Source organism: Orbicella franksi, chromosome 10 (genome assembly GCF_964199315.1).
Source record: "Orbicella franksi chromosome 10, jaOrbFran1.1, whole genome shotgun sequence".
Taxonomy (NCBI): domain Eukaryota; kingdom Metazoa; phylum Cnidaria; class Anthozoa; order Scleractinia; family Merulinidae; genus Orbicella; species Orbicella franksi.
Genome location: NC_138154.1, coordinates 31,041,598 through 31,056,997, shown reverse-complemented (window position 1 = coordinate 31,056,997; position 15,400 = coordinate 31,041,598). Strand labels below are relative to the sequence as shown.

The following is a 15,400-nucleotide window of genomic DNA, read 5'->3' as shown; positions in this document are numbered from 1 at the left end:
GTTTAGAGTCCCCGAGACTTGAATATATCCCCTAAGTTCCGGGAAATCGACCCAAAGTTTGTCAAACTCACGATGCTCGTAAGACGGACTCGGCTACTCTTTCAATCTTAAAGTAGAGTGGGGCTATATTTGGGCCCAGAAGCTCGAAGGTGAGCGTTCAAAATGTTTTCCTCTGTCCATTTCAATACAAACCAAGGCGATCAGAGGTTAGTTTAGAGTCCTCGGGACTGGAAAATACCCCCCAACTTCCTAGAAATCGATCCGAAGTTGGTCAAAATCACGATGCGCGTAAGGCGGTCTCGGCTACTCTTTCAGTCTTAAAGTGAAGTGTGGCTATATTTCGGCAAAGAAGGTCGAAGGTGAGCGTTCAAAATGTTTTCCTATGTCAATTTCACTGCAAAGCAAGGCGATCAGGAGTTAGTTTAGAGTCCCCGGGACTGGAAAATATCCCCCAAGTTCCGTGATATCGATCCGAAGTTGGTCAAAATGACGATGCGCGAAACGCGAACTCGGCTATTGTTTCGGTCTTAGAGTGAAGTGAGGCTATATTTCGGCCCAGAAGCTCGAAAGTGACCGTTTATAAAGTTACGCTTCGTGCATTTAACTGCAAACAAAGTCCTTCAGGAGTTAGTTTAAAGTCCCCCGGACTGGAAAATATCCGCCAAGTTCCGGGAAATCGAGCTGAACTTGGTCAAAATCATGATGTCTGTAAGGCAGTCTCGGCTACTCTTTCAGGGTTAAAGTGAAGTGGGCTTCTATTGAAGCCCACAACCTAGAAGGTGAGTGTTAAAAAAGTTCTGCTCTGTCCATTTCTCCGAAAACCAAGGCCATAAGGAGTTAATTTAGAGCTCGCAGGACTCGAATATATCCGCCAAGCTCCGGGAAATCGACCCGAAGTTGGTCAAAATCACGATTCGCGCAAGACGGTTTCGGCTACTCTTTCAGTCTTAAAGTAAAGTGGGCTATATTTCGGGCCTGGGGGATTGGGCCGAGCATGGGTAGAGTATAGACGTGTTTTTGCTAGCTCCGCTCAAAATTCGTATATGGAGGCCTCTACATGGCAGAAAAAGGAGAAAAGTTCAGACGAAAAACTCATGTAGAGAGAACTGGGCCAATTTGGAGAAGTGTATCCAACTCGTCGGAAGAAGAATCCCTTTCACCGTTGGAGAAGAAAGCCAAAGTCAAGTTGCACATGTCTGACACGGTGCAATCGAGCGAAGAAGACGAAACCGCCGCTGCCGTGGAGTTGGCTAATTCTGTAATGCCGAAGCTAGACCTTGTTCTGCAGAAGTTAGACAACATGGAAAAGAAATTGGACATCCTTGAGGGTTTTGTGAAAGTGGTCGATGGAAAGGTTAACAAGTTACAGGATAAAGCTGAGCAGTTTGAAAGCTTCAGCAGGGACGCCACAACAAAACTGAAGGTGTTAGATGAAGGAATGTCGTTCGCAAATACAGAGATAGAAAATTTAAAGAAGAAAGTAAAGCTTCTGGAACAAACTATCCAAGAAAATACAGTAAACACCGAAAACAAATTCAAGGGAAAGATCGAGGCCTTAAGAAACGAGAAGTTGTATATGGAGGTGTATCAAAGACGGGAAAACCTTCGCTTCTACGGCATTGCTGAATCTTTCCACCTCTCAGAAGAAAATGTCAAAGAGGTGTTAATTGGCTTTATACAGAAGGAACTTAACATCAGCGAGGCGGATTCTTTTGAGTATCAACGAGTGCACCGCATTGGCAAGCGCGACCCATCGCAAGAAAAACCAAGACCAATAATCGCACGTTTTTTGCGATACTCCGACAGAGAGCGAGTCATGTCAAGTGCAAGAAAGCTGAAAGGAACTGGTTTCGGAATATCGCCAGACCTTCCGAAAGAAATTGTGGACCGCAGAAAGGAATTAATGCCTAAGTTCAAAAAAGCAAAAGAAGACGGAAAATCGGCGTTCTTCAAAAGATCAGAGCCGGACAAACTTTTTATTGAGGGTATACGAATCTTCTAATTTCTTTGGAACATAAACTCTCTATCTAGGTATTCATAACATGTAAGCCTCATTCACACTTGTTCTTAAAAATGGAGCTGCATGCGTGTCATCTAGTTAGCGCAATGCGTGCAAGACCTATTCCATTAGTAGCGCAATTAACAGCTTTTATCGCTGGCTACTGTTTTACATACATGTTCAATTGTAGTTGTAGGTGTTATAAATGTTTTTCTTTTGTTTCTTTTTCCTTTTCAATATTAATTAGTTTTACCTTTTTTTTGTTCAAGAGACATGCAAATTTTTTCATTAGCTCATCTACTAAAGATTACTATCTCATTCTCTGCAACTGCTCGCCTTTTCACTTAAATATGTCCTCAAAAAGTTACAAAACTTAATTTAAATTTTGGTATCCTATCCTTAAATGTTCGGGGGATAAGATCTTTTGATAAACGAAAAGCACTTTTTCATTGGTGTATGAAGGATAAAGCTGATATAATTTTTCTACAAGAGACCTACAGCACACCCGAGGTGGAAAACACCTGGAAATCCCAGTGGAGAGGAGACTTGTTTTTTTGTCATGGTTCTGAACACAGCAGAGGTGTCTTAACACTAGTCAAAGAAGGGCTTGACTGTAAATTTGAGGTATGTAAACAAGATAATCTAGGTCGGTATATCATTCTAAAAGGTCTTGTTCAAGGTCAATCTTTTTTATTTTTGAATATCTATGCGCCAAATAAGACCAACGAACAATGCATCTTTTACGACGAAATACAGAACGAATTCGACAAATTGGAAATTGACACTGATTGCAAAATAATAATAGGTGGTGACTTTAATGTTATCCGCGACCCAGATTTGGATGGATCGGGAGGATCTCCAAAATTGAAAGAATCGTCCAAAAAGATAGAAAATCTATGTTTTTCTCTTGACCTAATAGACATCTGGAGAATCAGAAACCCAAAATTAAAACGTTTCTCCTGGAGACAAAAAACTCCAATGATTCAACGGCGGTTAGATTATTGGTTGATATCAAATAATATACAGGAAGAGGTTGATAAGGTCGATATTATCCCTGCTATTAGATCTGACCATTCCGCCATTACGTTGTACATTAATGGTATAGAGAACTCAACCTATGGACCGTCTTTTTGGAAATTCAATGCAAGTTTGTCAGAAGATAAAGAATATGTAGACCTAATTAGAAACAAAATCGGTGAATGGGTAGACGAAAGTAGAGAAATCGAAGACCCGCGGGTTACCTGGGATTATTTAAAATATAAAATACGCTATGAAACGATTGGTTATAGTAAGAAGAAAGCACAAGAGAGAAGGTCAGAGCTGGTAAATTTGGAAATTAGATTAAAAGAGTGTCAGCGAAAATGTGACGAACACCCAAGTGCTGAAAATCTCTGCGATTTAGAAGTTCTCAAATCAGAATACGAACGCCATTATGATTATATAACACAAGGAGCAATCATAAGATCTCGGGTGAGTTGGTATGAAGAGGGCGAAAAGAATAGCAAGTATTTTTTAAATTTAGAAAGTGCTAAAAAGAAAAAGACATGTATACGGAAATTATCCGTGGATAATGATTCATATATAACAGACCCAAAAGAAATAATGAAAGAGATTCATGATTTCTATGAAAAACTCTATGATAGAGACTCGTATAATTTAGGTGAGAACTCAATTGATCGTTTCCTTAATGAAGTGGATACTAAAAAATTGTCTGATGAAGAGAAAATGACTTTAGATAAACAACTTACTAGATCCGAACTGTACGAAGCATTGAAGACATTTCCGAAAAACAAAACACCTGGAAGTGACGGTTTAACTGTGGAATTTTACTTGGCGTTCTGGCACGTGGTTGCAAAGTATCTCGAAAAGTCTCTAAACTTCTCTCACCAACACGGGCAACTATCAACTTCGCAAAAGCAGGCAATGATTACCCTATTGGAGAAAAAAGATAAAGATAGACGATTTATAAAGAACTGGCGACCTATCTCACTGATCAACGTAGATGTTAAAATTGCATCCAAAGCGTTTGCTAGAAGGCTGGAGCCAATCCTGCCAGAACTTATTCACCATAATCAAAATGGTTTTATCAAAGGAAGGTCTACATTTGATGCAGTTAGAACAATCGATGATTTACTTGAATTGGCAAAACTCACAAATACAACAGGTATTCTAATGGCAATTGACTTTGAAAAGGCATTTGATTCTCTGGACCATACATATCTATTTAAAGTATTGGAAAAATTCAATTTTGGACCGTATTTTTTACAATGGGTAAAAACATTTTATACAAACATATCCAGCTGTATCTTAAATAACGGCTTTACTACAGATCTTTTCTGTATCCATCGTGGTGTACGACAAGGTGACCCTCTATCACCTTTATTATTCATCTTAGCTTTGGAAGTTCTCGCATGTCAAATCAGGCAGGATAAAACCATACAAGGAATAATGGTCAAAAACGTGGAGATCAAACTCACGCTTTTTGCAGATGACATGACTTGTTTTCTAAAAGACATAAATGCATATTCGCGACTTTGTACAACTTTAAAGGTTTTTTCATTGCATTCTGGTCTCCGAATTAACGACGATAAAACAGAAGTTTTTGGTATCGGCCCACATAAACTAGTACAAAATGACTTTACTCACAAAGTGCGAAAATCAATCAAGATATTAGGTACCGTTTTTGACTATCACAAACCATCACGAGACAAAGCAAACTTCGACTCAATATTCAAATCTATTAAAAAAACGCTGAGTATGTGGAAGTGGAGGGGTCTTACCCTGATTGGTAAGATTCAAATAGTTAAGACCTTCATTATTCCAAAATTTTTGAGTAAAGCGACTGCAATCTCAATATCAAACGATCTTGTCAAGGAGATAAACAGACTGATTTTCGGTTTCATTTGGAAAGGTAACGATAAAATTAAACGGACCGCGCTTATCAATGATATTGAAAATGGAGGACTAAAAATGCTTGATATTGAATCCATGATATCGGCTCAAAGAGTGATGATCTTAAAAAAGTATCTAGGAGAGAGCAACAGCACTTGGAAAACTATTTTAGATGATTTCTTTTTTGGAAATATAGGTGGAAAACTTATCCTGTTCTGTGATTTTGAAACTAGTAAACTACCGGTTCATCTTCCAATATTCTACAAAGAGTGTCTAGAGGCATTTCGTAATTTAAAGAAATCCAAGGTAGCCACCTATGAGGATGTTGTAGACCAAATTATTTGGAATAATAGGAATATTGTGATACACGGAAAATCTCTTTTTGAAAAACATTTGTTTACTAAAGGAATTGTTAAAATTGGTGACTTGTTATCCGATACGGGTAAATTTCTTGAAAGCCCTAAAGTGTTGGAAGCGAATCTATCTCCAATCCAGTACTTCAAATTAATAGGAATTGTAGATGCCATACCAAAAGAATGGAGATTAATTATCAAAGAATCACATATTCAACATCAGCAACTATATCCTCAACAGCATTTGGATACAGTGTATATTTATATCGACGAAACCAAATCGGATCTGTTAAAAGCCTCTTCAAAACTTTTGTATAAAGGATTTAAAACAAAGAAACAAACTCCTCCAACCGCCAAAAGGAAGTTGAAGGACAAATATCCAGAGGTTATAGAAGACTGGAAAAAAATTTATTCTTTACCATTCACTGTCACACTTGAAACAAAAATTAGAGAGTTCCAATATAAATTATTAAACGATATAATTTTCACAAATGAGAGGTTATTCCGTTTTAAAATGACTGAATCACCAATGTGCACCTTTTGTTTGAAAGAGGTCGAGTCCCTCGAACATTTGCTCTTTTATTGTGATACAACAAAAGACTTCTGGCGGGCTTTTTCTTCTTGGCTTTCAAACCAGAATGTATCTTTGGACACTTTGACATTTGAAAATATATTGTTTGGAGTGTTCAACAACAACGAAGACTTTATTATCCTGAATCACTTGATACTGCTAGGAAAGTTTTTTATTTATAAATGTAAATTAAATAAAATTAAACCAACATTAACAATATTTTTAGCAAAGACAAAAACCGTTTATTACATTGAAAAAAAAATAGCTACCAAAAATAACCAACTTTATAAACATTACAAAAAGTGGGAAAAACTAATGCCATCTCTTAATAATAGTTGAGCTTAATTTGTAATTTCTCCTTCTCAGCATGTCACTAACTTACTTTCTTTTTTTTTTTTTTTTTTTTTTTTTTCTGTATTTGGGTAGCTGCACTATTGTAAACAACGCATTGTATATTCTTTAGGTATAATTAGGCTACGATTAGTAATTATAATTTGTTGTATGTAATCTATTGTAGTTATGACGTATTGTAAGTATTGTAACTAGTGTTATGTCTTGTGTTGTATTGTATGTATTATAACCCAAAATGTTGAAAAAAATAAAAATTACAAAAAAAAAAAATTTTTCGGGCCTGAAGCTCGAAAGTGAGCGTTCAAAAAGTTTGGCTGTCTCTGTTTCAATGCAACCAAGACGATCAGGAGTTAGTTTAGAGTCTCCGGGACTGGAAAATATCCCCCAAATTCCGGTAAATCGAGCCGAAGTTGGTCAAAATCACGATGCGCGCAAGGCGGTCTCAGCTATTCTTTCAGTCTTAAAGGGAAGTTGGGCTATATTTTAGGCCAGAAGGTTGAAGATAAGCGTTAAAAAAGTTTTGCTGTATCCATTTCAATGCAAACGAAGGCCATCAGGAGTTAGTTTAGAGTCCCCGGGACTAAGAAAATATCCCCCAAGTTCCGGGAAATCGAGCCGACGTTGGTCAAAATCACGATGCGCGTAAGGCGCTCTCGCTTCCTCTTTCAGTCTTTAAGTGAACTCGGGCTATATTTGGGCCAAGAAGCTCGAAAGTGAACGTTCAAAAAGTTTTGCTGTCTCCATTTCAATGCGAACCAAGGCCATCAGGAGTTACTTTAGAGTCCGCGGGACTAAAAAATATTCCCCAAGTTCCGGGAAACCGAGCCGAAGTTTGTCAAAATCACGATGCGCGTAAGGCGGGCTCGGATACTCTTTTAGTCTTAAAGTAAATTGGGGCTATATCTCGTCCCAGAAGCTCGAAAATGAGCGTTCAAAAAGCCTTGCTGTGTCCAGTTTACTGCAGACCAAGGACGTCGGGGGTCAGTTTAGAGTCCTCGGGAATGGAAAATATCCCCCAAGTTCCGGGAAATTTAGCCGAAGTTAGTCAAAATCACGACGCGCGTACGCGGTCTCGGCTACTCGTTCAGTCTTAATGTGAAGTGGGGCAATATTTCGACCCAGAAGCTCGAAACTGAGTGTTTAAAAAGTTTTGCTGTGTCAATTTCACTGCAAACCCAGGCCATCAGGAGTTAGTATAGAGACCCAGGGAGTGGAAAATATCCCCCAAATTCAGGGAAATTTAGCCGAAGTTTGTCAAAATCACCATGGGCGTAAGACGATCTTGGCTAATCTTTCAGTCTTAAAGTGAAGTGGGGCTATATTTCGCCCCAGAAGCTCGAAAGTGAGCGTTCAAAAAGTCTTCCCTTGTCAAGTTAACTTCAAACCAAGGTGATGAGGAGTTAGTTTAGGGTCCCCAGGACTGGCAAATATCCCCCAAGTTCCGGCAGATCGAGCCGAAGTTGGTCAAAGTCACGATGCGCGTAAGGCGTTCTCGGTTAGTCTTTCAGTCTTAAAGTGAAGTTGGGCTATAGTTCGGCCCAGAAGCTCGTAAGTGACCGTTTATCAAGTTACGCTTTGTGCATTTAACTGCAAACAAAGGCCATCAGGAGTTAGCTTAGAGTCCCCGGGGCTGGAAAATATCCCCCAAGTTCTGCAAAATCAAGCCAAAATTGGTCAAAATCACGATGCGCATAAGACGGTCTCGGCTACTCTTTCAGGCTTAAAGTGAAGTGTGACTATATTCGGCTCAGAAGCTTGAAGGTGAGCGTTTAAAATGTTTTGCTCTGTCCATTTCAATGCAAACCAAGGCGATCGGGAGTTAGTTTACAGTCCCTGGGACTGAAAAATATCCCACAAGTTCCGGCAAATTGAGCCAAAGTTGCTCAAAATCACGATGCGCGTAAGGCCGTTTCGTCTATTTTTTCAGTCTTAAAATGAAGTGGGGCTATATTTCGACCTAGAAGCTCGGCACCGAGCGTGCACTAATTTAATCTGTGTCGATTTCACTGAAAACTAAGGCAATCAGGAGTTAGTTTAGAGCTCCCAAAGCTGGAAACTATCCCCCAAGTTCCGGGAAATCGAGCCATAGAGGCTCAAAATCACGATGCGCGTAAGGCGGTCTCGTCTACTCTTTCAGCCTTAAAATGAAATGGGCTATATTTCGGCCCAAAGGCTCGAAAGTGAGCGTTCAAAAAGTTTTCCTGTGTCCATTTCACTGCAAACCAAGGCCAAGAGGAAATACGTTCGAGTCCCCGGGACTGTAAAATATCCCCCAAGTTCCGAGAAATCAAGCGGAAGTTGGTCAAAATCACGTTGCGCGCAAGGCGGTCTCGGCTACTCTTTCAGTTTTCAAGTGAAGTGGGGCTATATTTCGACCCAGCAGCTCGAAAGTGAGCGTTCAAAAAGTTTTCCTGTGTCCATTGCTCGGCCAACCAAGGCAATCAGGAGTTAGTTCAGAGTCCCCGAGACTGGAAAATATCCCCCCAGTTGCGGGAAATGGAGCCGAACTTGGTCAAAATCACGATGCGCTAAAGACGGTCTCGGCTACTCTTTAAGTCTTAAAGTGAAGTGGGGCTATGTGTTGGCCAAGAAGCTTTAAAGTGAGCGTTGAAAAAGTTTTGCGTTTTTATTTTACTGCAAACCAAGGCAATCAGGAGTTAGTTTAAAGTTCCCGGGTCTGGAAAATATGCCCCAAGTTACGGGAAATCGAGGCGTAGTTTGTCAAAATCACGATTCGCATAAGGCGGTCTCGGCTACTCTTTCAGTCTTAAAGTGAAGTGTGGCTATATTTTGGCCCAGAAGGTCGCACAAGAGCGTTAAAAAAGTTTTCCTGTGTCCATTTCACTTCAAAGCAAGGCCATCAGGAGTTAGTTTAGAGTCCCCGGGACTGGAAAATATCCCCCAAGTTTCTGCAAATCGAGCTTAAATTAGTCAAAATTACGATGCGCGTAAGGCAGTCTCGCCTACTCTTTCAGTCTTAAAGTGAAGTGTGGCTATATTTTGGCCCAGAAGCTCGCACAAGGGCGTTAAAAGAGTTTTCCTGTGTCCATTTCACTTCAAAGCAAGGCAATCAGGAGTTAGTTTAGAGCCCCAGGGACTGGAAAATATTCCCCAAGTTCAAGGAAATCGAGCAGAAGTTGATCAAAATCACGATGCGCGTAACGCGGTCTCGGCTACTGTTTCAGTCTTAAAGTGAAGTGTGGCTGTATTTCGGCCCACAAGCTCGAAAGTGACCGTTCAAAAAGTTTTGCTGTGTCCATTTCACTGTAAACCAAGGCCATCAGGCGTTAGTTTAGAGTACGCGGAAGTAGAAAATATCCCCCCAGTTCAAGGAAATCGAGCCCAAGTTGGTAAAAATCACAATGCGCGTAAGGCGCTCTCCGTTAGTCTTTCAGTCTTAAAGTGAAGTTGGGCTATAGTTCGGCCAAGAAGCTCCAAAGTGCGCGTTCAAAAAGTTTTGCTCTGTCCCTTTCACTGCAAACCAAGGCCTTCAGGAGTTAGTTTAGAGTCCCCGGGACTGGAAAATATTCTCCAAGTTCCAAGAAATCGCGCCGAAGTTGATCAAAATCACCATGCGCGTAACGGGCTCTCGGCTATTCTTTCAGTCTTAACTTTAAGTAGGGCTATATTTCGGCCCTGAAGCTCGAAGGTGAGCGTTCAGAATGTTTTGCTGTGTTCATTAAATTGGAAACCAAGGTCATCGGGAGTTAGTTTAGCGTCCCCGGGACTTTAAATTATTCGCCAACTTCCGGGAAATCGAGCAAAAGTGGCCCAAAATCACGATGCGCGTAAGGCGCTCTCGGCTACTCTTTCAGTCTTAAAATTACGGGGGGCTATATTTCGACCTAGAAGCTCGAGACCGGGCGTGCGCTAATCTTACCTGTGTCCATTTCACTGACATCTTAGGCGATCAGGTGTTAGTTTAGAGTCCTTGGGACTGGAAAATATTTCCCAAATTCTGGCAGATCGAGCCAAAGTTGCAAGTTGGTCAAAATCACGATGCGCCTAAGGCGGTCTCGGCTACTCTTTCAGTCTTAAAGTGAAGTGGGGCTATATTTCTCCCCAGAATTTCGAAAGTATGCGTTCAAAAAAATTGGCTGTGTCCATTTCACTGCAAACCAAGGCCATCAGCAATTGCTTTAGAGTCCTTGGGACTGGAATATATCCCCGAAGGTTCGGGAAATCTAGCCGAAGTTGGTCAAAACCACGATGCGCGTAACACGGTTTCGGCTACTCTTTCAGTCCTAAAGTGAAGTGAGGCTATATTTCGGCCCAGAAGCTCGAAAGGGATCGTTCAAAAAGTATTGCTCTCTCCATTTCAATGCAAACCAAGGCAATCAGGAGTTACTTTAGAGTCCCGGTACCGGAAATTATCCCCCATTTCCCGGGAAATCGAGCCAAAGTTGGTCACAATCACGATAAGCGTAAGGCGGTCTCGGCTACTCTTTCATTCTTAAAGTGAACTGGGGCAATATTTCCGCCCAGAAGCTCGAAGCTGAGTGTTTAAAAAGTTTTGCTGTCTTAATTTCACTGCAAACCAAGGCCATCAGGAGTTAGTTTAGAGACCCAGGGAGTGGAAAATATCCCCCAAATTCCGGGAAATTTAGCCCAAGTTTGTCAAAATCACCAGGGCGTAAGGCGGTCTTGGCTAATCTTTCAGTCTTAAAGTGAAGTTGGGCTATATTTCGCCCCCGAAGCTCGAAAGTGAGCGTTCAAACAGTTTTCCTGTGTCAATTTCACTTCGAAACAAAGCCATCAAGAGTTAGTTTAGAGTCCCAGGGACTGGAAAATATCCCGTAAGTGCCGAAAAATCGAGACAAAGTTTGGCAAAATAAATAAGCGCGTAAGGCCGCCTCGGCTACTCTTTTAGTGTTAAAATAAAGTGGGGCTCTATTTCGGCCCAGAAGCTCCAAAGTAAGGGTTCAAAAAAATTTGCTGTGTCCATTTCACTGGAAACCAAGGCCATCAAGAGTTAGTTTAGTGTTCCCGGGACTGGAATATATCCCCCAGGTTCCGGGAAATCGAGCCGAAGTTAGTCAAAATCACGATTTGTGTAAGACAGACTCGGCTACTCTTACTCTTAAAAAGAAGTGGGGCTATATTTCGGCCCAGAAGCTCGAAGGTGAGTCTTCACAACGTTTTGCTCTGTCAGTTTCAATGCAAAGCAAGGCGATCAGGAGTTAGTTTAGAGTCCCCGGGACTGGAAAATATCCCCCAAGTTCCGGGATATCGATCCGAAGTTGGTCAAAATGACGATGCGCGAAACGCGAACTCGGCTATTGTTTCAGTCTTAAAGTGAAGTGGGGCTATATTTCGGCCCAGAAGCTCGAAAGTGACCGTTTAAAAAGTTACGCTTCGTGCATTTAACTGCAAACAAAGGCCATCAGGAGTTAGTTTAAAGTCTCCCAGACTGGAAAATATCCGCCAAGTTCCGGGAAATCGAGCTGAAGTTGGTCAACATCATGATGCCTGTAAGGCGGTCTCCGCTACTCTTTCAGTCTTAAAGTGAAGTGGGGCTATATTTCGGCCCAGAAGCTGCAAAGTGATCGTTAAAAAAGCTATGCTCTGTGCATTTCACTGCAAACCAGGGCCATCAGGAGTTAGTTTAGAGTCCCCCGGACTGGAAAATATCCCCCAAGTTCCGGGAAATCGAGCTGAACTTGGTCAAAATCACGATGCGCGTAAGGCGGTCTCGGCTACTATTTCAGGGTTAAAGTGAAGTGGGCTTCTATTTAAGCCCACAAGCTAGAAGGTGTGTGTTAAAAAAGTTCTGCTCTGTCCATTTCTCCGAAAACCAAGCCCATAAGGAGTTAATTTAGAGCTCGCGGGACTCGAATATATCCGCCAAGCTCCGGGAAAGCGACCCGAAATTGGTCAAAATCACGATTCACGCAAGACGGTTTCGGCTCCTCTTTCAGTCTATATTTCGGGCCAGAAGCTCGAAAGTGAGCGTTCAAAAAGTTTCCCTGTCTCCATTTCAATGCAAACCAAGACGATGAGGAGTTAGTTCAGAGTCTCCGCGACTGGAAAATATCCTCCAAATTCCGGGAAATCCAGCCGAAGTTGGTCAAAATCACGATGCGCGCGAGGCGGTCTCAGCTATTCTTTCAGTCTTAAAGGGAAGTTGGGGTATATTTTAGGCCAGAAGGTTGAAGATAAGCGTTCAAAAAGTTTTGCTGTGTCCATTTCACTGCAAACCAAGGCCATCAGGAATAAGTTTAGAGTCCACAGAACAGGAAAATATTCCCTAATTTCCGCCAAATCGAGCCGAAGTTGGTCAAAATCACGATGCGCGTAAGGCGGACTCGGCTCATCTTTCACTCTTCAAGTGAAGTGGGGCTATATTTCGGCCTAGGAGCTTGAAACTTTGCTTTCAAAAAGTTTGGCTGTTTCAATTTCACTGCAAAACAAGGCCATCCGGACTTAGTTTAGAATCCCCGGGACTAGGAAATATCCCCCAAGTCCCGCGAAATCAAGCCGAAGATGGTCAAAATCACGATGCGCGTAAGACGGTCTCGGCTACTCTTTAAGTCTTAAAGTGAAGTGGGGCTATGTTTCGTCTCAGAAGCTCGAAAGGAAGCGTTCAAAAAGTTTTCCTGTGTCCATTTCACTCCAAACCCAGGCCATCAGGAGTTAGTTTAGAGTCCCCGGGACTGGAATATATCCCCCAAGTTCCGGGAAATCGAGCCAAATTTGGTCAAAATCACCATGCGCGTAAGCCGGTCTTGGCTACTCTTTCAGGCTTAAAGTGAAGTGGGGCTATATTTCGGCCTAGAAGCTCGACACCGAGCGAGCGCTCCTTTTATCTTTGTCCATTTTAGTCAAAATTAAGGCCATCAGAAGTTAGTTTAGAGTCCCCGGGACTGTAAAATATCAACCAAAATCCGGCAAATCAACCAAAGTTGCTGAAAATCACGATGTGCGTAAGAGTTTATGGTACTCTTACCGTTTTAAATTAAAGTGGGGCTATATTTCGGCCTAGAAGCTCCACACCTAGCGTCCGCTTCGTTTACCTCTGTCCTTTTCACTTAATAATACGGCAATCAGGAGTTAGTTTAGAGTCCCCGTCAAAGAAAAATATCCCCCTAGTCCCCGCAAATCGAGCCAAAGATGCTCAAAAATCACCATTCGCGTAAGGCGGTCTCGGCTACTCTTTTAGTCTTAAAATGAAGTGGGGCTATATTTCGGCCTAGAAGCTCGACACCTAGCTTGCACTTCTTTAACCTGTGTCCATTTCAGCAAAAAATAAAGACATCAGGGTTTAGTTTAGAGAATCCGCAACTGAAAAATATCCCCCAATTTCCGGAAAATCGAGCCGAAGTTGATCAAAATCACGATGCGCGTAAGGCGGTCTCGGCTACTCTTTCATTCTTGAAGTGAAATGGGGCTGCATTGCTGCCCAAGAGCTTGAAAGTGAGCGTTTAAAAAGTTTTGCTCTGTCTATTTCACTACAAACGAAGGCCATCAGGAGTTAATTTAGAGTTTCCGGGAGTAGAAAATATCCCCCAACTTCCTGGCAATCGAGCCGAGCTTGGTTAAAATCACCATGCCCGTGAGGCGGTCTCGGCTACTCTTTCAGTCTTAAAGTGAAGTGGGGCAATATTTCGGCCCAGAAGCTCTAAAGTGAGTGTTTAAAAAGGTTTTGCTGTGTCAATTTCACTGCAAACCAAGGCCATCAGGAATTAGTTTAGAGACCCAGGGAGTGGAAAATATCCCCCAAATTCCGGGAAATTTAGCCGAAGTTGCTCAAAATCACCATGTGCGTAAGGCGGTCTCGGCTAATCTTTGAGTCTTAAAGTGAAGTGTGGCTATATTTCGGCAAAGAAGGTCGAAAGTGAGCGTTGAAAAAGTTATGCTGTGTCCAATTCAGTGAAAAGCAAGGTAATCAGGTGTGAGTTTAGAGTCCGCCGGATTTGAAAATTTCCCCCAAGTTCCGGGAAATCGAGCCTAAGGTGGTCAAAATCACGATGCGCGTAAGGCGGTCTGGGCTACTCTTAAAGTCTTAAAGTGAAGTGGGGCTATATTTGGGCCCAGAACCTCGAAGGTGAGCGTTCAAAATGATTTCCTATGTCCATTTCAATGCAAACCAAGGCCATCAGGAGTTAGCTTAGAGTCCCCGGGACTAAAAAAATATCCCCCAAGTTGCGGGAAATCGAGCCGAAGTTGGTCAAAATCACGATGCGCGTAAGGCGCTCTCGCTTACTCTTTCAGTCTTTAAGTGAAGTGGGGCTATATTTGGGCCAAGAAGCTCGAAAGTGAACGTTCAAAAAGTTTTGCTGTGTCCATTTCAACCCGAACCAAGGCCATCAGGAGTTACTTTAGAGTCTGCGGGACTAGAAAATATTCCCCAAGTTCCGGGAAACCGAGCCGAAGTTGGTCAAAATCACGATGCGCGTTAGGCGGGCTATATCTCGTCCCGGAAGCTCGAAAATGAGCGTTCAAAAAGCCTTCCTGTGTCCAGTTTACTGCAAACCAAGGACGTCGGAGATCAGTTTAGAGTCCCCCGAAATGGAAAATATTCCCCAAGTTCCGGGAAATTTAGCCGAAGTTGGTCAAAATCACGACGCGCGTACGCGGTCTCGGCTACTCTTTCAGTCTTAAAGTGAAGTGGGGCAATATTTCGACCCAGAAGCTCGAAACTGAGGGTTTAAAAAGTTTCACTGTGTCAATTTCATTGCAAACCAAGGCCATCAGGAGTTAGTATAGAGACCCATGGAGTGCAAAATATCCCCCAAATTCCGGGAAATTTAGCCTAAGTTTATCAAAATCACCATGGGCGTAAGACGGTCTTGGCTAATCTTTCAGTCTTAAAGTGAAGTGGGGCTATATTTCGCCCCAGAAGCTCGAAAGTGAGCGTTCGAAAAGTCTTTTCTTGTCAAGTTCACTTCAAACCAAGGTGATCAGGAGTTAGTTTAGGGTCCCCAGGACTGGCAAATATCCCCCAAGTTCCGGGATATCGATCCGAAGTTGGTCAAAATCACGATTCGCGAAACGCGGGTCGGCTGTTGTTGCAGTCTTAAAGTGAAGTGGGGCTATATTTCAGCTCAGAAGCTCGAAAGTGACCGTTTAAAAAGCTACGCTTCGTGCATTTAACTGCAAAAAAAGGCCATCAGGAGTTATTTTAAAGTCCCCTGGACTGGAAAATATCCGCCAAGTTCCGGGAAATCGAGCTGAACTTGGTCAAACTCACGATGTCTGTAAGGCGGTCTCGGCTATTCTTTCAGTCTTCAAGTG

The 15,400-nt window shown here is 42.2% G+C and overlaps 1 protein-coding gene across 1 annotated transcript; it reads left to right on the top strand.

Annotated features, from left to right (window-relative positions):
- The first annotated feature begins 982 nt into the window (after positions 1 to 982).
- LOC145499777 (uncharacterized) lies at positions 983 to 2,347 on the top strand. Its single transcript, XM_081479305.1, has one exon. The coding sequence runs from the start codon at positions 1,058 to 1,060 to the stop codon at positions 2,000 to 2,002; it is 945 nt and encodes a 314-aa protein (XP_081335431.1). The 5' UTR covers positions 983 to 1,057; the 3' UTR covers positions 2,003 to 2,347.
- Positions 2,348 to 15,400: the final 13,053 nt, after the last annotated feature.

Bases quoted from the DNA above. Each gene is read 5' to 3' on its own strand.
- LOC145499777 (XM_081479305.1), top strand. From the start codon at position 1,058: ATGGCAGAAAAAGGAGAAAAGTTCAGACGAAAAACTCATGTAGAGAGA.